Source organism: Lemur catta, chromosome 11, assembly GCF_020740605.2.
Source record: "Lemur catta isolate mLemCat1 chromosome 11, mLemCat1.pri, whole genome shotgun sequence".
Classification (NCBI taxonomy): Eukaryota; Metazoa; Chordata; class Mammalia; order Primates; family Lemuridae; genus Lemur; species Lemur catta.
The window spans coordinates 51,370,688-51,394,699 of record NC_059138.1 but is presented as its reverse complement, the minus strand read 5'-3'; the positions used below and the strand labels follow the sequence as shown (position 1 = coordinate 51,394,699).

Here is a 24,012-nt window from a genome sequence, read left to right as displayed (position 1 = left end):
CAACCCTGTGAGCTAGGTACTATTACATCTACTTTACAGATGAGGACATAGGGCACAGAGCAGTTAAATGACTTACATAAGGTCACACACCTAGCAAATAGATCCCAGACCCCTCCCAATCACTTCTTGCTATACATCCTGAGACCAGCAGAGGTAATGATCTGCCCCAGTGTATAGAACCATCCCTTAGACATTGCCTGAGAGCAGGAGGTATATTCCAGGCCAGCTTTTGTTTCACATTGGCCAGGACTGAAGGCCAAGTCAAGCCATTAGGCAAATCTGAGATGGAAGATGCTTATGCTAAATGAGTCCTGTCCTCCTGGACTGTTGCTGAAAGACCAGAACTGCAAAGTTAAGGCCTGGATTCAAAGATTACAGCCCACAAAGGCTTCTGGCATTGGTTTATTAGTACTCAGAGTTTCTAGGAATCAAGTCCATGCCATCTAGGAGTGTTTTAAGGAGGATGAATTGCCAGAAAAAACCTGACCCTGGCAGAGAAAAGCTGTGGTTACTTAAGTGCTAAACTGATTCCCAGGCCCCAGTAAGCAAGCCCACAGTAGGTGAGCTCCTGAGGCAGTGTAGACATTCTCTCCATGCCTGTCTCTGGTGGGGTCTCAGAGAACAGTGGAAAAGGGAGCTCGTTAGGGCCAAACCTGGGGCAGCCAGATTGGTGACCAACAACTCACTGCTCAGCTAGGAAAATTCAACATAATATATTATAGACTCAGAATATATTATAGGACTATTGACCACTACTCTCTTTTCTAAATCAGAGTTTTTACTGTTGTTATCCTGCTTTTGGTGTTCTGTTGAATAATGGGTCTTTGGGAGTTGGTTTAATTGATTGTATAGCTGACTTAAAGGAGCATGATGCTGAAGAGTAATGCACATCTTTCTGAGATTCCAGCCCTAGAGCTGAGGCAGTAGCTGACCCACTCTGGGCAAGTACAATCAATTGAGGTTTAGTTGCATTATTTTGCCAGGAGCATTTTTTAAAATATGGGGATGGAATAAACAGAATATGCCTGTCCTCAAACGTCAAGGGTGAAATACAGTATACTGAAGAAATTTACTTTTCTAATCCCTGTCTGTTCACCTGGCATCCCCATTTTTCTTCTGGTAATCACATCCTCTTTGTTGTTTTTTTGTTTTTTTTTTTTTTTGAGACAGAGTGTCGCTTTGTTGCCCGGGCTAGAGTGAGTGCCGTGGCATCAGCCTAGCTCACAGCAACCTCAAACTCCTGGGCTTAAGCAATCCTACTGCCTCAGCCTCCTGAGTAGCTAGGACTACAGGCATGCGCCACCATGCCTGGCTAATTTTTTTTTTCTATATATATTTTTAGTTGTCCAGATAATTTTTATTTGTATTTTTAGTAGAGACGGGGTCTCGCTCAGGCTGGTCTTGAACTCCTGACCTCGAGCCATCCACCCGCCTCGGCCTCCCAGAGGGCTAGGATTACAGGTGTGAGCCACTGCGCCTGGCCCACACCCTCTTTCTTTTGTGGACTTCCTCCCCCAATCCTGTGTAGTGTAGCCCTGCAGCTGTCAATCATCTTTGCCCCACATCTTCCCTACTATTGGAGTGGTTCTTTGATCCAGGCAGTGTCCCAGTAACAGTACCAGACCAGACATGAAACCCAAGTAGGGCCAATCAGAATCTTCTTTGGAGTTGTATATAGACATTGGGAGAAATCTGCTGGCAGCCAACCTCTTTCCCAGCTGTATGGAGAATGTCAATATGAAGACAATACATGAAAGGAGGCAGAGCTGAGAGACGAAAGGAAAGAGAGGAATGGGAACGACATTCTTTGGAATCAGCTGTGCATTAAGCCAACGCCAGGCCCCAATTTCCCAATTTTGTGAGCCAATGAATTCCGCTTTTTATTAAAGTAGTTTGAATTGGGTTTCTGTCACTACAAAAAGATATGACTAATACCTTAACTAAGTCCAAAAAGTTATCAAGTCCAGAACTTCACATTGTCCAGAGTAACAGTATAATACATTCAACATCTCTAAATTGGTAATGTATAATTTAAAACAAATTACATGGTTTTTTTCTTGTAGCTAAGGAAGATGACCCATGTAAATACGAAGCCATGCCAATGTCAGCCTTTTAGGAATGAATGTGACAACTGAGAAGGCTTTACAGTGATGGTTACTATTGTTCCACGGGAAAACTAAAGTACACATTTTAGGCTAGAACTCTGTTTTATGAAGCTTATATTGACATCTAAATTGCTACTTTTATAAGAAAAATATCATTAAAATAAAAAAATACACAAAGTGGGAAGGTATATAATAATGTTTAGTGGTTTGTTAACATTGTATAAAACAAATGGCTTAATATTATACTGGCAAAAAAATAGAAAATAAGTGTTATTGTGCAAAGGGAGATTTTAAAGTAGTGGACATCTAGAGGATCAAAAGAGCATTTATGAGGTATTTATGAGCAAATGTTAGATAAGCAGAGGTTACATGGATATATAAAGCAATATGTTAGTTTTTTTGGGATGGTAACAATCTAATCGGTAGGTACAACACGTACACACTTTACAAAGAAAAATATAAATTTCTAAATGGAAGAATACTATAATTTTAAAATGAGTGGAACAGATATAAAATGTAATAGGAGCTCAGAAAAGAAAGTACTCATTTCCAGTTAGAATGGCTAGATAGTTCTTTCAGGGAACAGGCAGAATTTAGCTTAAGCCTTGAGGAACAGAAAAAATCTGTATAGAAAATAGGAGGGTCTTATACACAGAAGCTATAGGAATATGAAACGGCAAGTATTCATGGTGGCAGAAGTGAAAATCCGCCCTGGTGGTGTTTTGTGGAATAATTAGAAAAGGTAAACTCAGATTGTGATGAGTTCTGGATGCCAGACTAAGGAGTTTACGTTTTGTGTTTGACCTTAACAATGGGGATTCAACAGAATTATTTGGAGCTAAAAGGTGATGTGAAAAAAATACTAATTTAAGATAATGAATAAAGCATCAGGAAATACTGGAGGGACCAGGTTGGGAAGGGGGTGGTGTAGGAAATCTAGGATTGTTCCAGTTGAAAGAAAAGAATGGAAAGCAGATGGAGAAAAAGGAAGAGAAAGGAGCCAAAGATTTCTAAAATTATGAGTCAGGAGAATAGTATCAGAAATAAAGAAAGATGTAAAGAAAATGAGCTTCGTTAGGGAAAGCAAAAAGGTAAATTTAGTTATAGAAATTTGAGCCTGAGGTGTTAAAAACTATCCAGGAAGAAATGTCAATTAAACAAGTGTGAGTGTGACTATTATGGGGTTATTAGGCCTATAGATTTGATTTTGGGATTTCTTTATGTGCAGGTTATGGTAGATGCCAGGACTGTAAGTGAGATAGCACAGGGGTGAGATCACAGGGTTAAGAGATGTTCTTGTTGAGGAATGTAAAGAGGAAGAGTTGGTAAAGGAAACAGAGTGGTGAGGGAAAGAGCAGGGCCATGTACAAAGCTGAGATCACTAAGGATGTTTCCAGAAGGAATGAGTGACTAATTTGAAAGGTCATTATATTTGGTTATGGGGGAGTCTTCTGCAACCTCTAAACCAGTTTGCTAAGAATTAAATCATACTGTGTGAAGCAATGGTAGAGTAAGTACTTTCACTACTAGAAAGAAACCAAAAGGTTTTGTTTATTTTTTTCCAATGCACAGAAATAGGAGGAAGCCAATGCACAGAAATAGACTGGATTTGTCATAGGGGGAACAAGGAAATTAGAAAGTTTCTGAGTTTGTGAATGTGCATGTGTTTCTGAATATGATTCATCCACAGAGGCAAAGATTAAGGGATTAGCTTCAGAAATGAGAACAGACTTCTCAAGGGGAAAGACAGTGTGAGAGAAAAGACATTGACTAGATTCAGATAAAATATTAGGGAACTTGAACCTGACAGATGGATGGCCTTAAACTTCTCAAGGAAAATCAAATTCTGACAGGGGGATCATGCCAAGAGCAGGTAAGATGTTGGGAATAGTTGCCATGGAAAATAATCCATGATATTGGTTGTCCGGATTTTTTCAGCTGAAGGACTTTTGACAGGCGATATCCACATTCACAAATTCCCTGGCATATCCAGATTCAGACCCATCCCCATGCCCACCTCCCCACTCCATGTCCACCCTACCCCCCACACATGCTTTTTCAGGAAAACAAATATCAAAGTGAGCATCTTTGTGGGGAGTGAGGTATGGCATTTATGAATGCACTTTACAGGCATGTGAATAATGATCATTTCCTATAAACTGCGCAATAGACAAGGTGGGCTGGGGGAGATTCAAAAAATACTCCTGGGCTTGCTGTAACTTTACTCCTTTTTGTCCCAACCAATAATCAATACCAGGACACAATGAATGAGAAAGAGGTGATTATGGAGAATCCCTAGGATCTACTCTGATTTGTTTTTTTAAAGTCAATTACAAAAGTCAGTCTTATAAATTTCATGAGTAAAAAAAAAAAAAAATTACTTAGGACAAGTCTCACCATTGTGCCACCATGACTGAGAAGTATCATTCTAAGGATTCAACAGTGATCATAATGACTGAATAGCAATAAAAGCACAGATAAAGAAATGCTTAGCTTTTTTAAGTTAGCATGATTTTTAAAATTTTATTTCTAATGGAAGAGAAGATAATGAAAGTATAGTATGTTTTGTTTATGCTATGTTTGAGTTGTGTGTTGAGGGGTAGTATTGTAAATGGGTTGCTTTTTATGGATTGGTTTTTGGTAAGAATGTTTTCTAACTCTAGGAAGGCTAGTGCTATACTATTGAATCACAAGGAAATACTTCAGATAGAATCTAGGAAGATTCCCTTACAGTTAAGGATAAACATGTAATTTATCATCCACTTAAACAGGAATATTTTGGGAAATGGAAAGGAATAAGTATGCGTAATTTCTCCAGGGCAATGGAGCAATGGGTATGAAGTAGGACAGTCCCAGGTATACCAGAACATCTGTTCATCCTCCTTTTAGTCCAAGAACTCAGATATTCTTGGTTGCTTGATGAATTGCCACCTATAATCTTTGGCACTTTCTCTGTAAGTATGGGAGGTAGCAGAAACTCTCATTGAAACCCTGTGTCCTTCCAATGTCTGGGAGGGCAGGGGGTCTTTTTCCAAAAGGTGACACCCTAATTCTATGTTGACCATATGGAATTATCTCTTAGTTAATTTCTATGAGGCACTGGAAATATTTTTTAAATTACACTAAAATACACATATTCCCAGAATTACCATAATGGCTAACATTTGGAAATGTTTTAAATAGAATTTTCTAATTTGTTACATTATACAGTATGTTGAATTATAATTTAACCTTCTTCTAATGGCTCAAGAGTTAATTCAAGGCCGGGCACAGTGGCTCACGCCTGTAATCCTAGCACTCTGGGAGGCCAAGGCAGAAGGATTGCTCCAGGTCAGGAGTTCGAGACCAGCCTGAGCAAGAGCGAGACCCCATCTCTACTAAAAATAGAAAGAAATGATCTGGACAGCTAAAAATATGTATAGAAAAAAAATTAGCCGGGCAAGGTGGCGCATGCCTGTAGTCCCAGCTACTTGGGAGGCTGAGGCAGAAGGATTGCTTGAGCCCAGGAATCTGAGGTTACTGTGAGCTAGGCTGACTCCACGGCACTCTAGCTCGGGCAACAGAGCGAGACTTTGTCTCAAAAAAAAGAAAAATAAAAGAGTTAATTCAATAGTTAGTGAATGATTGTCATGTGCTGGGAAATGTGTGAGGTGTTAGATACAAAGATGAATAAAACACAGAGTCTGTCCTCAAGGAACTGAGAACAGGGAAAGTAAACATAAAAATAATTCATATTATACAAGTTGCAATTTTAAAATGTACATGTTTAAGTCCAAAAGAGAGGGGAATTTGAGGAGGCGTTCTTTCTCTAAGAGGAAGGGTAAGAATGGGGAATGATGGGTAAAAATGATAGCTATTTTATCAGTTTGGGGGGTGAAATTTACACCTACAGCTTCTATTTTTAATCTATAAAATCAGAGACAAAGTCATCTGTTAAGATAGATGGGGTGCGGGAATTGCTGCTGTGGGGAAATGTTGCTAATCAAAAGCAAATATTTGGTAATATTTGGGATCAGGTGAAATCCAAAATTGTAAATTTGTGATTATACTAAGGCAGACTTTGATGCAATATGCATGAGTAACAATCAGCTAATAATGCACAACAAATGAAAAGATAAACCAAAGGAGTACTTAGAGCTACAGAATGTAGATCCAGCATAGAAAAATAAGAGGGCAAAACCATTACAACAGTGGTGGTTTTTGCAACTCCCAAGGAAATAGTAGGTCTAGGCAAGGATCATCAGTGGCTGCTAACATCACCAAATGCTAGACAACAGACCTTGTTTACCTCCTAATGAAGGTCCTCAGCATGAAGTATGCCTACCAAAACATTAAACGGAATCCGATCAAGCCTACATACCTAAATATCAGTTTATAAGACCACATGAACAGGCAAAAGAGGAACATGATAAAGTACATCAGGGGGATGTGACCAGCAAAATACAAACTGTGGAAAACTCAGTAGAACAGACAACCCAGTTTTTGCAACAAATAGATTGCAATAAAGAAAAAAAGGAGGGATAAGGAATACATGGATTAAAAAAGACTTAGTGTATATATCAGCCAATTGCAATGTATGGATCTGATTTGAACAAAAACATGAAAAAATTGATTATTTCCTGGGTGCTTAATATTAAGTTATTGTTAATTTTAGGTATGATCATGGACTTGTAATATGTTTAAGTAAATTATCTATTAGAGATTTATACTAAAGTATTTATAAATAAAATGATATGGTATAAAACAATCCTATTGAGGCGGGGAGAGCATACACGAAACAAAGTTAGCCAAGATGTTCCATTACTAGGCATCTAGGAATAAAAGACATTCTATAAAAAAGACATGTGCACTTGAATGTTTATAGCAGCACAATTCACAATTGCAAAGATGTGGAAACAATCCAAGTGCCCATCAATACATGAGTGGATTCATAAAATGTGGTATATATATACCATGGAGTTCTACTCAGCCACAAAAAACAATGATGATCTAGCACCTCTTGTATTATCCTGGGTAGAGCTGGAGCCCATTCTGCCAAGTGAAGTATCACAAGAATGGAAAAACAAGCACTGCATGTGCTCACCATCAAATTGGTATTAACTGATCAACACTTATGTGCACATATAGTGATAACATTCATTGGGTGTCGGGCAGATGGGAGCAGGGAGGAGGGGACGGGTATACACACACCTAATGGGCACAGTGCGCACCCTCTGGGTGATAACATGCTTGAAGTTCTGACTCAGGAGGGGCAAAGGCAATATATGTAACCTAAACATTTGTACCCCTATAATATGCTGGAATAAAAAAAAAAGTTGGCCAAGATGGATATTTGGGGTATGAAATTTTATTATAATGCTTTATCTATTTTTATGTTTGAAAATTTCCATTGTAAAACATTTAATCACAAAAAAGCAGAAGGGAGGGAATCATAGGAAAGGGTCAGTCAGCTGAAGGTAAAGTGAGGGGGTTAATGGACTGAAAGGTGGTCTTGTCTTACTGAGGCCAAAGAGTAGGTACAGCATAAGGGAATGAGAACATAAGAGCTAATATCTATTGTGCAGGGTTCAGTTGTGCGACGAAGGTGATGTTTTAGTGTCTGGGCCATCCTCTGGCTGTGGAAAGCATGTAAAGTGATCATAGGCATTGTGTGGAGAATCCCATGAGCCAGGAACCCAGATCCTCATTAAGGCAGAAAATAAGAAGAGGCAGAGGCGGGTATATCCAGATCACTATGACAGATTCCAATTCCAAGAGTGTGCCCTTTTCTAACTAGTGACATTGCATCTCTGTTTTTGGTGTTGTCAGTTCTCCAATATAGGTTAGACTAGAATGGTTTTATGAGGGTTGCTGTAAATCTCCGTGCAGCACAAAGTGGCTATTGCCCTCATTACTTACTGGCATTTCTGTTTTCTTCCATATCTGAAGTGAAAAATAATGGTTTCAGACATTTAATCATTAGAGAAGGGGACCTTAGCTACATTGTGGTTAAGGAATGGGGTGTCATTATCTTTCTAGTCTTTAGAGATTAGAAGTGGCATGGAAGTTGTCACTGCATCTCAAAAGACAGGTCTTTTCCTTTACTTACAAAAAATTATTCCAAAATTTCGGTATAATTTTTTTTCAAGCAGAGTTCTTTTCTTTTTGAAGTATAATTTTCCAGACAGAAGTACATGTTTGTACTAAATTATTTCCATTGTTTATTTATATATCCTCAAAGAATGGTTTGAAATGCAGAAATAGATCTTAATGACTGTTATTAGTCATTCCTGTTATAAAAAATTGTGTAAAACAAAGTTTAGCATATCTTTTAAATGATAATTGTAAATTGTGTGATTCTTATAACATTCATAAGATAATTTCCTCATTAGAAAATTAACTTACTGCCTTATCTTCTGTGCATGAATTACAATTCTTCTTTTCAGCACATGCTACAAGAAAAAAAATTAGGTACAAAAATGTAAATCCAAAGCCTATTTATTGCTCAATTTTATATTAAAATGCATTTCATTTAGTCATTCCTGTTTCAAGCCATATTCATACATACTCTAGCATTTTACTTCATTATTTTCACGTATCTAGACACTTTTCCCACTAGTAGTATTTAAATCCTAACTCTTTTCTTAATCCTAAATCTTTTCTCCTGTTACTTGGGAAAACATGAAATGGCATTATCCAACTTTGACAAGCCAAGTTCTAAAAAACAACTTTCGAAACACAGTAAGGAAAAACAAATTGGCAACATCACTGTATATTTATTATAAAACATCATATTTTAAAAACCTCTTTTAGTAAACACCTTTGCTATTCAGCATGGTTTTGACAAGATATTCCTAGTTAACTCATTAATCCTTCAAATATTAGAAAAAGTAATTTCCTGTCCTGTTTTGCCACAAGCTTTAAAAACTTAACCCCCTAAAAGGATTTTCATTCCTCTTGTTTTGTGAAAAAATAAACAGTATGACTTATATTTGAAAGTTCTAGAATAAAAACTATGAGTTTGGAAAAAAGCATTTTGATGGCTCAGCTTATTGCTGCAATATCTCCTTTAAAAAGAGGTCTGGAGAATTAATGTCTTAGTTGTTTTATGATATAGTAACTATTATTTTCGAGACAGAGTTCACAGGCTCAGTGGGAAAGATCAGACCTTTATTTTTAATTTCAAATTATTTGATTGGATGCAGATCTGATTGTGGGAAGAACTTACAATTCAGTTTTCAAATTAAGTCCTATTGAATGTTACTTCCTCCTACACCAAAGTATCTCTGAAGTACCCACGGGAAAGTTGAGTGAAAGAAAAGGCAAGGTAAATGGGAAAGATTCTACTGCCTCAGATATGTCAAGGTCAGCTGGCCTCAGGCTTCTTTCAGGAGGCAGGAGCAGGGAAACAAAAGGCACATGGCTTGGCCACCATTCTCCAAACTCTACTTGCTTCCCACAGATTTTCTTGTAAACTGAAATTTTTATTTTGGAATAATTTCAGATTTATAGAAAAATTGTGAAGATTATACAGGGAGTTCCTTTATACCCCTCACTCATTTTCCCCATTGGCTAATCTCTTACACTACCATGGTAAATTTATCAAAACTAAGAAACCAACATTGGTGGATTTTATTATAATTTCACCAGTTTTGATACTAATGTCATTTTTTATTATTTCAGAATATTATGAGGGTACAAATGTTTTGGCTACATGAATTGCTTTTGTACTGTTTGAGTCAAAGTTATAAGTGTACCCATCACCAGATAGTGTGCATTGTGCCTCTTAGGTGTGATTTTACTCATCCCTTCCTCCACTCTCCCACCTGCTTGATTACCACTGAGTTTTACTTCCATATGTGCACATGAGTATTGATGTCCTTTTTCTGTTCCAAGATCCTATCCAGGATGACACATGTTTCCCCTGGTCTCTGACAGTTTCTCAATCTTTCCTTTTTTTTCATGACCTTGACAGTTTTGAGGAGTACTGGTAAGAAATTTTGTAGAATGCCCTTCAGTTTGGATTTGTCTGATGTTTTTCCTCGTGATAAGACTAGGGATATGAGTTTTGGCAAAGAACACTGCCCAGGTGAAGTTTCCTCCTCTACACATTATGACAGTGAATGGCCTTATCTGGTTCCATAGTAGAGGTTTAGATCGAGCATTTGTATAACTAACTAGCAATCTCTTTAATAGTTATTCTTGCCTTTATTGGAAAACCAATGAGGGTACAGCTGACCTATGTGCTACATGAATCAGTAGGTTCTTTTTTTTTCCATTCTATTCCCAAAGAAAGAAGTATTATACTAGCTATTTCCATGGCATTATCAGGTACCAGATTCTTCACCTAATGGCCTGGTGTTTGTTTTCTGTTACTTCCTTCCTCTTGATTACATTTTTCATGACTTTTGCGGATTCATTCATTCTCTCCTACTTCTCTTGGGACACCTCTGGCCATTCTTGTTGAGTTCCCTTGACTAGTTCCACTTCTACCAACGTGTAAAATGTTGTTACTCCATAAAGTCCATCCATGATCCTCTTCTCTTTTCCCATGAAGGATCACAATTTCAAATGCCTACAGATGACTGACTGGCATAAAAATATATTATACCAGATATCAAAATAAAACTTTCTTTTTGACTGGCATTGCAATGAATTAATAAATTAATAATTTATAAAATAAACTATATTTGGATGAGAAATTTTTTCAAGAACAGCTAAGAGGAAAAAAATAATGGGGAATGGATAACAAGATTATATATTAAAATTCTCTATGCTATATCTTTATTTGAACTGTGTATTTCTGATATAAGGATGTAAAGTAAGTCCATGTGGTTTTAAATTTGTCAAATGCTCTTTTATTTCTATCAGCTTTTACTGCCTTTATTTTAAAACTATGTTAGGTGAATAAAGGTTCATAATATGGCATCTTGGTGTGCTGTACAGTATGTCAATATGGAATATCACGTATTCTTCTACTTAATGATTATTGACTTGAATCCCATTTTATATAATATCAATATTGCTACTCTTGCTTTCTTTTTCAGTAGCATTTGCAATGTATACTTTATTCCATCAGTTTATTCGTTGTTCCTTCATTTCTTCTAGTGGTTTCATAGACATATGTCCTATTTCTATTTTTGAGCTGTTACTTTAAAAATTTTGAGAGATATTTTATGTGCATTTTTCTATCATCATCTAATTAGGATCTACATTATTTACCTACACAAGGATCCTAATATGTTTTTACTCTCCTCTTACTCCTCATGCCATGAAACTATTAAATAGTAATAATTATTAGACATACTATATTTAAATTGCTATTGACTTATAGTCAATTATTTAGAATGAACTCTAATTTTACTAGTTTCTTTGTTTACTACTCTTTCCTGAAAGCCATATTTTTTCCTTAGATTCATTTTTCATTTTTCTGGATGATATCCTTGAGTATTTTTTTCAGATGTCTGTGAGTAATAAACTCTACTCTTTAGGTATGCCAAACATTTTTATTTTATATATTCTAGAGCATAGTTTGTTTAATCTATTTATATGTTCTAATTTCAAACCCATTTTCTTGTAAATCTTTCATGATTTTCTCTCTTCCTTCTCTCTCCTCTCTTCTCCTGAAACTCCTATCACACTGTTGGAATGAACTCTTCTCTCTTTTTTCTACATGCTCTATTTATCTTGTTATTTTGTACAGCATTCTGTAAGAATTACATGGCTCAATCATTGAGCTTGCTAATTCACTCTTTAGCTATGTTTGTCTTGATTATGTTTTTAATTTCCAAGATCCTTAATCTTTTTTATAATAGTCTGTTCTTATTTCATGGGTATTTCTATGAAAATTGTCTAATAACACATTTCTCAGAGCTTATCCCTATCATTAAGTGACATATGACTATATAATGTTTATTGGACACTTACCACATATCAGGCAGTATTCTGCATGTATAATGTATATTAACTCATTTTATCCTGATAACAACCATTTGAGGAAGATACTATTTTATTCTTATAAGGAAACTGTGATACAGTAAGTAAAAGCCTAGGAAATAACAGAGCTGGAAAGTAAGTTCAGGCAGTCTGAGCTTGCTGCCCTTGGTATCTGTGTTCTTTTGCTTCTCAGATGATATAGGTACTGTCAGAGAGGCACAGCTAAGTATAGAAGCAACTATTCACTCAGATGGGGTGAATTAAAGAATGCATCATAGAAGAGGTGGAATTTGATCTGGGCTCCTCAATATCAGAATTCAGTTTTAGATTACAATTTAGCCTAATTCCAAATCCCTGATTTCTGGTAGTGGCAGAAAACCTTAAACCTGTAAATTCAAGTTCAGTCAATAAACTCAGTCTCCTTTGAGTAACTATTTAGCTAAACTCGGGGTTACTCCTTCCCCTTTTTTAGGGGATGCTCTACTCTTCTGGGGAATGAAAGCTATGTATTGCCTTGGCATCAGGGGTGACTGACTTGAGTCCCTTCCTCTTCCCTTGATAGCCTCCATTGTGCTGAATCTCATCTTGCCCCTTCCTTATGAGTGTTGTGTGCTATCATCTGTGGTCCTGCTGTGGCTTCTAGAAATGAGGTCCACATATTCTATTGGAATGGCTTGTCATCTTCAACTTTGCCAGCTCTTACAAGAGCTGCCCCACCTGTACCCCACCGACTATCTTGGGAATTTTAGGGCTTTCTACCCCTTACCCTACAAAATTTTCATGTTCAAGGGACTCTGTGAAGCAGTCCTTGGGCACATCTGCTAAGATACTTCTTCCTGCTACTGTTAACCTACTGTTTGAGACCCATATTAGCCTCATGTTATCTATGACACTGGTGGTTTCTTAGAGTAATCTCTAGAAAGTGAGTCACAAGTTCCTAATGTTTCCCCTTCAACCTGTCTGTTTTGTTTTTATTTTTAAATCATCTCACCCTTCTTTTACCTCAGCCAGAATTGGGGCACCAGATTTCCCTTCTGGGTTCCAAACAGCATTTAAACCTTAGTGTCATTCCCTCTAATCCTCCTACTACATTTCTACTGGTCAAAATCTTACAGTGCTTTTTGTCTTGAAGATGTCTGTATCAGTCAGGATCCAACAGGAAAACAGAAATCACTCCAAGTATATATAACTTTGGAAACTTAATGCTGAGAATTGGGTATGCAGGTGGTGGAAGAGATTGAGAAGTTTACCAGGGGAAAGAAAATGAAATCCCACTTTCTCCCAGGTAACAGCAACCCCTAGGCGGGAGAACAGAGGGAAGAGGCAGCTATTAGAGCCCAATACAATAAATATACTTAGAATGTACATGACAAATGTTCTTGGTGTATTTACTATTAGGAGAAATAAACAAGTGAAGAAAGAAAACTTGAAAGCCTTGCCTCATATTCAAATTATGTGGCTTTCAGTTATTTCCTTGGAGCAATCTGCCTTTTCATTTCATTCTGATATCTTATTATCTTGACTTTGAGCCTTGTTTCACTGAATCTATTTCTCATTTTATTTTTCTGTAGCTAAAAGCACTTGCAGAAAATTTTTCATCAACTTCTTGAGTTATATTTTCTTCTAGGGTAGATTATTTGTTTTCTTTGCATGCTATCATATACTCCTTTATTTCATTATTTTGTTATGAAGTGTTTGCATAGCTGCTCTATTATTTTCATCCTATTAATGCTTGGATAGCTCTATTCAGACTTTTCATTTGTTCTGACATAGCGTAGGTGAGATCTTAACAACCTTACCAATATCCTTGAGACTTTTTTTTTCAAGAAACTTCAGTTTATGTTCTATTCACTTGGTTGTTTTCAGCATTTGACAAGGGGGGAGAACTCAGGTAAGGCTGTGCAGGCTTTGCTAGAATATCTGGCTCTACTCCCTCTTCTGAGGTTTTGTCATTTTCTAATGCCAGGTTTGCTCTAGCTCATTAAAGTTATTTCCCATTTCAATGAAGGGGATATCTGTGGACTCCAGATCTGCCCCCAAATTCAGCTTGTGTGTAGCTCAGAAACCTGTGTTTCCATCAGACTCAGGCCTTCTCTTCAGGTTCTCATTCCACTTATTTCTCCTCTGTGGCCATTTCCCCTTTTCATCAGAACAGGGTGAAAACCAGACACCTACTTGATTTGCTCCTCTCCAAATGTGGGAGTAGTAACAGATATTCTTGGAGTTTAGCAAGTCACTAGTTACTTCTAAGGGGTGGTGGTAGTATTTGGAGCCTTGACATGCTATGATATTTTGTTCTGATCCAAAATCTTCCATTTCTTTTTTTAGTTGCCACTTAGTTTTTTGACTATACCCCTTTGTTGTCTGGTTACTTCTGGTAAAAAATTTTCTCTAGGTTTCAGTACATTTTTTATTCATTCATTAGTTACTAGGGAAGAAGATTTAACACCAAAGTTTCATTGAGCACAAACTGTATTTTCTTGGGATATTACTTACTAAGTTCTCAGAATGTAAATTAGCATCAGAGTTAAAAGCCCTGAGAATCAAAACAACCTGCTTGATGTGCCATCCTTCACAAAGTCCCACCTATTGTATGTCATTCAGAGCCTAAGTGGGGATATAGGTGAGGATCTCAGAGAAGGGTTAGAATCCTTTTCTCAGTTTTGGAAGTGAAAAGCATGGTGATCTTTAAGAAAATATATCCTTGTTAGATGGTAAAATTGAATGCAAGCACTAAGGGGAATTTGCCCAAAGCTAAGAAGCAAACCCTCAGGGGAGGCTGATGACAGGTAGATCCAGGCTTCCCAGGCAAAGGCAAACTGTTTCCTCAGAAACATGGACCAGGGTTGGCCAGCCCTATAAGTGAGTTGGCTAGAATGAGAAACTTCAGTCTTTGAAGACCAGACTGTGTTATCTGTGATTCTTGACTTGTTTTGTTTGTTGTTTACCTTTTTTGGTTCTTTATCAGCTTTTTAATGAAGTCTTTTGAAAAATTCCCATATGACTCCATCTTGCTAGGGAACAAAGGGAAGGGTTTGTTTCTATGCTTGGGCTGATGGTTTTAAGTGTTGTTTGGGGGCAGAAGGGGCCAGGATGACAGTGGAACATTGTTTCTCCTGGAGTATGTATGGGGGTGCCCAAGAGTTTAAAAAACACAGAAATCTATGGGAAAGATAAAACCAAAGAAAACAATTCGATAAATGCTGCTAATTGGATAGCCACATGTAGTAGACTGAAACAGGATCTGTACTTCACACCACTCACAAAAATTAATTCAGGATGGATAAAAGACTTAAACCAAAGGCATGAAACTATAAGAATTCTATAAGAAAATGTTGAAAAACCTCTTATAGACATCAGCCTAGGCAAAGAAGTTATGAAGAAGACCCCAAAAGCAATCATAGCATCAACAAAAATAAATAAATGGGACCTGATCAAATTAAAAAGCTTCTGCACAGTCAAGAAAACAATCAACAGATCAAATAGACAACTTATAGGACAGGAGGAAATATTTGCATGCTATAATATATCCAATAAAAGGCTGATAACCGGAATCTACAAAGAACTCAAGGAAATTAGCAAGAAAAAAAATCAGGCCGGGCGCGGTGGCTCACGCCTGTAATCCTAGCTCTGGGAGGCCGAGGCGGGTGGATCGCTCGAGGTCAGGAGTTCGAGACCAGCCTGAGCAAGAGTGAGACCCCGTCTCTACTAAAAATAGAAAGAAATTATCTGGCCAACTAAAAAATATATATACAAAAAAAAAAAAAAAATTAGCCGGGCATGGTGGCTCATGCCTGTAGTCCCAGCTACTAGGGAGGCTGAGGCAGTAGGATCGCTTAAGCCCAGGAGTTTGAGGTTGCTGTGAGCTAGGCTGATGCCACGGCACTCACTCTAGCCCGGGCAACAAAGTGACACTCTGTCTCAAAAAAAAAAAAAAAAAGAAAGAAAAAAAATCAAACAACCCCAAAAAAAAGTGGGCAAAAGACATGAACAGAAACTTTTCAAAAGAAGATAGTGTAATGGCCAAGAAACATATGAAAAAATGCTCAACATCCCTAATCATCAGAGAAATGCAAACAAAAACCATAGTGAGATATCCCTTAACTCCAGTGAGAAAGGCTTTTATCAAAAAATCCCAAAACAACAAACACTGGTGTGGATGCAGAGAGATAGAAACACTTATACACTGTTGGTAGGATTACAAACTAGTACAACCTCTATCGAAAGTAGTATGTAGATACCTCAAACAACTAAAAGCAGATCTACCATTTGATCCAGGAATCCCACTACTGGGTATTTACCCAAAGGAAAAAAGGACATTTTATCAAAAAGACATCTGCACTCAATTGTTTACAGCAGCACAATTTCACAATTGCAAAGATGTGGAAACAACCCAAGTGCCATCAGTATATGAGTAGATGAATAAAATGTGGTGTGTATATATATATATATATATATATATATACCAAGGAGTACTACTGAGCCATAAAAAATGGTGAACTAATAACTCTTGTATTAACCTGGATGGAACTGAAGACCATTATTCTAATTGAGGTATCACAAGAATGGAAAAAAAAACACCACATGTACTCACTAATAAATTAGAACTAATCAAACAGTACTTACATGCACATATGGAAATAAAACTCATTGGAAATCAAGCAGGTGGGAAAGGGAAGGAGGGGATGAGTAAATTCACACCTAAAGGGTACAATGAACACTATCTGGGTAATGGGCACACTTAGAACTTTGACTCAAACTGTATAAAAGCATTTTATATAACCAAAATGTTTGTACCCCTGTAATACTCTGAAATAAAATAAAGTAAAATAAAATATTTTTTAAAAAGAATCTGGGAAAAAAAACAAAACAAGGAAAACAACTTGGTCTTTTGATTCAGCCTCCTCCCACTCCACCTCCTCAAAGAAGATCCTTATTTTAGTGCAAAGCTGAGAGCTGTGGGTTTGGTTTACTAAGGAAGACTGATTTGCTTACAGATACTAACATTCTTTTATACTATGGAAACCAGACAGCGGTAACTATTCTGTCTTATAGTCTCCATAAAAATGGCAATCTTAGCTTTACAGGACATTTTCTGAGTAATTCAAATTCTGTCTGTTATTCTATCTACACAATTCCAAGTTAGAATACTAAACACCTTATTTCCAGGTTCATGAATTCAACTCAGCATGACTTTTAACATTTCAAAATTTCTTCATTTGGGGAGGGAAATCAAGGGAAGCTTCCAAATTGAAGTAATTAGGTCTTAAGAAAAAAAAATTAAGCAATTTATTAACCAAGACATCAAAACACTAAAAAAAGAGGAGCTATGACCATTGGGTGGGGTCTGATTAGAACAAAACTGAACAGCTTATTCACAGAATAAAGCTTATTATGCTATAGGTCATAGCAAAAGTGAGGGGGAAAATGCATGTATTCCCCAAATTTAAAAACTGTTTTAATCCACTTTTCACATTTTACATAAAGCAAATTAATTTGAATTCACTGTAACTGGGTTTCACCAAAAACACCATGAGCCTTTAGAAATGTCTTCCCACCAACACTAAATGCCAACTTTTGAGATGAGAATTTCAGTACACCAGGATGGCACAACTGAAAAGAAAAACAATGGCGGTGGAGCGCGTGGGGCACCTGCCTCTGGGCTTTGGATAACTCACCCTGTTCAGTCCCTTGTTTTGGTACCTGAGTGTTCCTGGAATTGTAGATTTGGGGAAAACCATTATCTGAGAAGTTGATAAGCAGTTGGATGAGAAAGAGGGAAAGGAAAACCGGCAGGAGGATCTGGCCCCATGCCCGCAGCCAGCACATCGCTCCTCCGGCCTGGCGACCTCCACCAGTGGGAATGTGGCAGTCACCAGATACCAGGTTGGACAGTCGGATCCTGCTCAGGGACTGTGACCCATCACAACCCCGGGTGCTGAGGCCATCGCTGCCGAGCCCTGGACCCAAGCATAATTAGAAGAACCTTAGAACCCCTGATGTTCCAGCCAGAATGTGGAATGTTTGTAAGGCAATCCTTGTTGGTGCTGGACTCCAGCTTCCTGGGCCCTGAATACCGCCTACAATTTGTCCACCGGGCTTGAATGAGGTCTAGTACCCTCCAAAACCCATACCTTTCCCCCGCTACGCTGTTGTTTTGGGGGAAAGACCTGGACTCTAATTTCCACCACCACATAGCATGTAAAGCAGTTGCACCTTTCTGTGCGGCCTCTCCTCAAATGCGAATGAATCTACCATCCATATCAGCCGGTGGGAGTGGTTGTGTGATTGGTAAGTGATGAGGCCCTGAAACTCACAGCTCTGTAAATCCTCCCTCTTGTCCTTCACTAGAGTGGTGATCCTCTTGGCCAGCTCTGATGTGGCTTACCAAAATATGGTGTGTTTTAGGTGGTATGCAGATGTCTTTTATTTTCATAGTTATGAATTTATTTTAATGTGTACTGGAAAAATATAATTAGTATTTACAATGACATAACAGCAACAACATAGACTTTTAAAATAAATCTATGCAAAAAAGTTAATGTTTGGAAATATAAATAGCAGTACACAACTTAAAGAAAATGGCAAAAAATTGAGCAAGTGGTTTTAGAATGACAGAAACTTGAGCAATATTGCCCCAATGTATATGTGGGAAGGGACAGAGGTGGGTAATAGAAACTTGTCCTCAACTAGGACTTATTTTGTTTTGTTTTCCAGAAATGAATGATGGAGTTACTGCATGGCACTCCTGGCATATTGAACCCCACTGCACTATGAGGACTGTGGATCTAGTCCTGACAACAGAGACGGAGAAGGGGAAGACGTGTACAGAGCTCCAAGCTGCTTTCTCCTTTCCCAGTTGCAATGCAGAGAACAGAGGGCTATTAGCTATAATATGAAAAGTGCTCTTATAAACTGACAAGAAAAGGACAAAACAAAAATAGGACAATGGAAAAGGATGTGGAGAATCCTTCTACAGAAAAGCAAATCCAAGTTGCCAGTGAATATCTGAAAAAAAATTTTAAAACACTACTACTAGGAAATTATAAATTAAAGTAATAATGACCTATCACTTTCTACCCATCAGATAGCAAATATTTAAAAATAAAAGTAACACATATTGTTGTTGAAGATGTTGGGGGAAAAGTATCATTATACCCTTTGGTGGAACTATGAATTGCTACAGTGTCTTTGGAAAGCAATCTTGCAACAGCTATTAAAATTAAAAATAAAACGACATGAACATAAACTTTTCAAAAAGATGACAGACTAATGGCCAACAAACATATGAAAAAATGCTCAACATCTCTAATCATCAGGGAAATGCAAATCAAAACTACAATGAGATATCACTTAACTCCAGTGAGAAGAGCTTTTATCAAAAAGTCCCAAAACAACAAATGTTGGTGTGGATGAGGAGAAATAGGTACCCTCCTACACTGCTGTTGGGACTGCAAGCTAGTACAACCTCTATGGAAAATAGTATGGAGATACCTCAAAGAACTAGAAGTAGAACTACCATTTGATCCAGCAATCCCATTACTGGACATCTACCCAAAGGAAAAAAAGACATTCTATAAAAAAGATATCTGCACTAGAATGTTTATAGTAGCACAATTCACAATTGCAAAGATGTGGAAACAACCTAAGTGCTCTTCAATATATGAGTGGATTCATAAAATGTGGTATATATATATATATATATATATATATATATATATATATATGTATATATATATATATACATATATATATATATATATATATATATATATATATATATATATATATATATATATACACCATGGAGTTCTACTCAGCCACAAAAAACAATCGTGATCTAACATCTCTCGTGTTATCCTGGATAGAGCTGGAACCCATTCTACTAAGTGAAGTATCACAAGAATGGAAAAACAAGCACCACATGTACTCACTATCAAATTGGCATTAACTGATCAACACTTATGTGCACATATAGTAGTAACATTCATGGGGTGTTGGCTCGGTGGGAGTGGGGAGGAGGGGATGGGTATATTCACACCTAGTGGGTGCAGTGCGCACCGTCTGGGGGATAGACATGCTTGAAGCTCCGACTTGGGTGGGGCAAAGGCAATATATGTAACCCAAACATTTGTACCCCCATAAGATGCTGAAATAAAAACAAACAATAAGTTATTGGTTAAAAAAATAAAATTAAAAATAAATATATTCTATATGTGCATATTTTGCTTGGAAATCTGCCCCTCACTGCCTTTCAGTTCTCATGGTATGGGTGGGGTTCCAACCCCTATCCTGGAGGTAGAACATGAAAACTAGACCTTAGTAAATCAGAGCATGAAATTTCCCATGACTGGCTCAGCAGTGGGCACGTGACCTATGCTGGCCCAATCCAAGTCAATCTCAGGGCTTTTGGGGAACAGTGGTGCCTGTTCTCATCTGGATTCAAACTTGGAGGGATTTAATTCCCTTACCTGCTAAAAGTCATCTTCAGACTATGTGGAATATGGACATGAAAATAGCCATATCAAAGCATAATTGACTGAGCTCAGCTGCTGTCCCTCAGATTTCTCCACCATACTCACGCCAGGGCCATGCTTCCTACAAGCTACCCTCAGTCAAGACTAACCATGGCAGGAGTACTAATGTGAGATGCCTTCAATGGGAGATTTTGGCTTGTGTACTACTCATCAATCTGGTTGAACCTTTCATAGAGCTGTGCTTTGCTATGAAACTCTGACAACCGAATTCTCCTTCCTTCTGCTCCCCTTCACAGGTATCAGACCTGCATCACTGTTTGAAAGTTCTCCTCAATTTCACTAACTCCCTCCCCTTTATCTTTTTCAACTGTTTCCCCAATAAACCTCTTGCACTTGTAATCCCATCTTGGCAGATGACTCTTGAAGGACCCAAACTAACACAAATACTGTTGGAACTGTTCTGAGAGACCAGGGAGTAAGATAAAACTTTGAGACTTGTTTCTTTATATTAGGTAAAGAAGACGCCACCCTGAGCAGTATGTGGAGTATGGGTAGTCCCTAGAAAGAGACGGCAGCTGAATAGCTAAAGATTTCACTGTTTTCCAACTAGGAAAACAAACTGGGGAAAGGGAATGTCCTGGTAGGTGTACTAGTGTAAGCATTCCAAAGACACAGGGGAACAGTGCCTGCAAGGGCAACAGGGTTGGTTGGTTACAGACTTGTACTGATGCCTTGCAGAGGGATGATGAGAAACTGAGGGCCATTGATGAGCAGTTAAAGGCTAAGTATGAAAGTGAGAGGACTTCTCTGGTAGCCCTTATACCCTGTAGTAGCAGAGTGCACATAGCTAAGCAGCAGACTGAGGACCATTTACTAGGGTGGCTGTATACTAGGAAAAGAGAAACACACAGATACAGGGCCTGAATTGACATTGATACATGGAGACCCAAATCATCACCATATCTAATCCTGTCTTGGCATCTGCTTCTCGGAGGACTCAACCTCATAAGGAGAGAGTCAGCATGAGAATGGAATTGTTTCAGAAGAAACAGGTTTGTGATGATCCATCTGGATACTGGATCTGACAGTGCCTGGGGTCAGATTGTTCCATTATCCAAGTCAGTAAATTTACCTTTTTCTTAAGCCAGCTTAAATTATGTTTCCTGTCTCTTGAGCATCCCTTGACAGTAACATATCAAGATTCATGATAGGAAGGAAAAATTGTGGTAACAGATTTGTGATTATGGTTCTTAAGCAAGGTTCCTGTGCTCCTTCCTAGAGGAAGGGAAAGATGTAAGTCTACAAATCCAATGACTAAAGCCCCTTTTGTACATAAATCAGGCTTTCTCTCTTGCTCTATCTATATATTTCCACCAATGTGTGATTCTGTGTATATACATATATATGCACACATAGACATATATACACACACATACACATTTGCAAAATAAACAAATCTATCTGTAAAAGATAAGGGGAAAGCTTTTTGACATTGTTCCTAATTAAGAACAGAAAATTGTGATTATTGTCTGTTACCATAGACAATTTCCAGAGTAGAATAGTAGAAAAGATCAGGACATTCCCTCCCTTTCAGCATCACCCTGCTATGCCTACTGCTGCCTCCCATGGCCCAAATGTGTACTTCACCAGCTCTGGGTCCCTGAATCGGTTCAGATACTTGCAACATGCCACCTCAGGCAGAGAGTTGAGAAAGTGATGCCTGAAATCGTTGGTCTGGCCTAAGTGTCTTGGTGCCTTATGAGTGAGGTTTCATTGCCTCATCAAAAGTACCACCTTGCCCAGAGAGGGAAGGTAGCTCCAATTCTGGCTGACTTGGAACCAGCAATCTCACACATGCCAACATAACAACTGCCACTTACTTGTTGCCCTTCCAGACCAGTCTTGGATGATGATCTTATCTACTACCTCAGAGAAAATGGAACCAGTCAGAAGGAAATTTCCCCAGACTCCCACTCTATATTTACCCTAGTGTCTGCACTCACATCTCTGCTCCTATTCAAAGCCAAACCTCTCCCAGGGGCACTACATCTCACCCTCATCTCCCCAACAGCACTGCTCCAGCAACTCTCCTCTTGCTCTTCTGCATCATTCATTTTTCAGTCTCTACTGGTTCATTCCCAATAGTATATCAACATGATGTTATTGACCCTGTCTTTTTAGCATCTGTTTCTATAGCCTAGAGTAGTTCCTGAGAAGTTCCTGGATGACAGCATGGGGGACAATCTCCGGACATGAACCTAGCCCAAAATCATATTGTGAGGGCAAGGTCACTTTATCCTTAAAGCAAAGGGAATGGATGCAGTAGTTTCACACAGCAGATTCCATTTTCTGCTTGTGGTCAAGAAGAAGAGAAGGAGCAGATACGGCAATTCACATTAACTATTTTTCTTTTCGTTCCCATAAAAGCAGCAAGCCACTTAGCCTAGCTGCTGGCATCTCCCTTCTCTTTCTTTGGGATGCCACACCATCTCTCTCTCCCTTTCTCTCTTTCTTTTTTCTTTCTCTCTATTATATCCTTCTAAAAGGATATAATAAACTCTTTTACTTTTACATATTTAAAAAAACACACATACGAACCTTGTCCTAATGCCACTTCCTTAATGAGCTATCACTTTATTATTGCCCTCAGCAGAAAATTTTTCAAGAGAATTCTTGAATATTGACATCAGTGCTTATCCAACTGTCCCTTAAATCCTGTCTGAGCAGATTTTCCCCCCACTGCTCCACCAAAATGGCTCTTGTCAAGGACATCGAAGACCTCCATATGCTAAATGCAATGAACAAATCTCAGCTCTCATCTTCCTTGACTTATTACTGACATTTGGTGTAGTTGATCACACCATCTTCCTTGGTACCTTTTCACTTGGCTTCTAGTTCGCAAAGCTCTTTTGAATCTCTGGTTGCTCGTGCTCAGTCGTCTTCTTTGGATGCTCCTTTTCTCCAAGACCTGTTAATATCGGAGTGACCTAGACTTAATCCTTGATTTTCTTTTCTAAGTACATTCATTCTCTTGGTAATCTTATCCAGTGATATGGCTGTAAATACCATTCATGTGCTGCTCACTCCCAAATTTATACCTTCAGCTTGAACCTCTCTCCCAAACTCCAGATAACACAATGCCTATTCAACATTTCCAAATAGATGGCAAACAAACATCTCATCTCAACATGTTCACAAGTTATGATCTTTCTTTCATCAATTTTTCTACCTTTCTTGTTTTTCAGTCCAAAAATCTTAGAGTCATTCTTGATTCCTTTTATTCTCTGAAATTCCATATACAGCCCATTAGTCAATCACCTCTACCTTCAAATCAGCAAACTTCTACCTTCTCTTCTGTTACTACAACAGCCTCTTAACTGGTCTCCCTGCTCCCACCCTTGTCCTGCCCTCCTCACACAGCCTATTATTAACACAGCACCAGTAATTCTCCTAAAATGAAAGTCAGATCAGGTAACACCTCGATTCAGAACCTTCCATCTCACTCAGAGTAATAC

At 38.1% G+C, this 24,012-nt stretch overlaps 1 protein-coding gene across 1 annotated transcript in view; it reads right to left on the bottom strand.

Annotated features, from left to right (window-relative positions):
- PTTG1IP2 (PTTG1IP family member 2) overlaps positions 1-17,849 on the bottom strand; it is a 28,086-nt gene extending 10,237 nt beyond the window's left edge. Inside the window, exons 1-2 of the mRNA XM_045564149.1 lie at positions 17,699-17,849; positions 8,490-8,536 (exon numbers count right to left, since the gene is read on the bottom strand). Of these exons, the coding sequence (XP_045420105.1) occupies positions 8,490-8,536; positions 17,699-17,849 (198 nt within the window). The remainder of the gene's footprint in view (positions 1-8,489; positions 8,537-17,698) is intronic.
- Between the last annotated feature and the right edge of the window lie 6,163 nt (positions 17,850-24,012).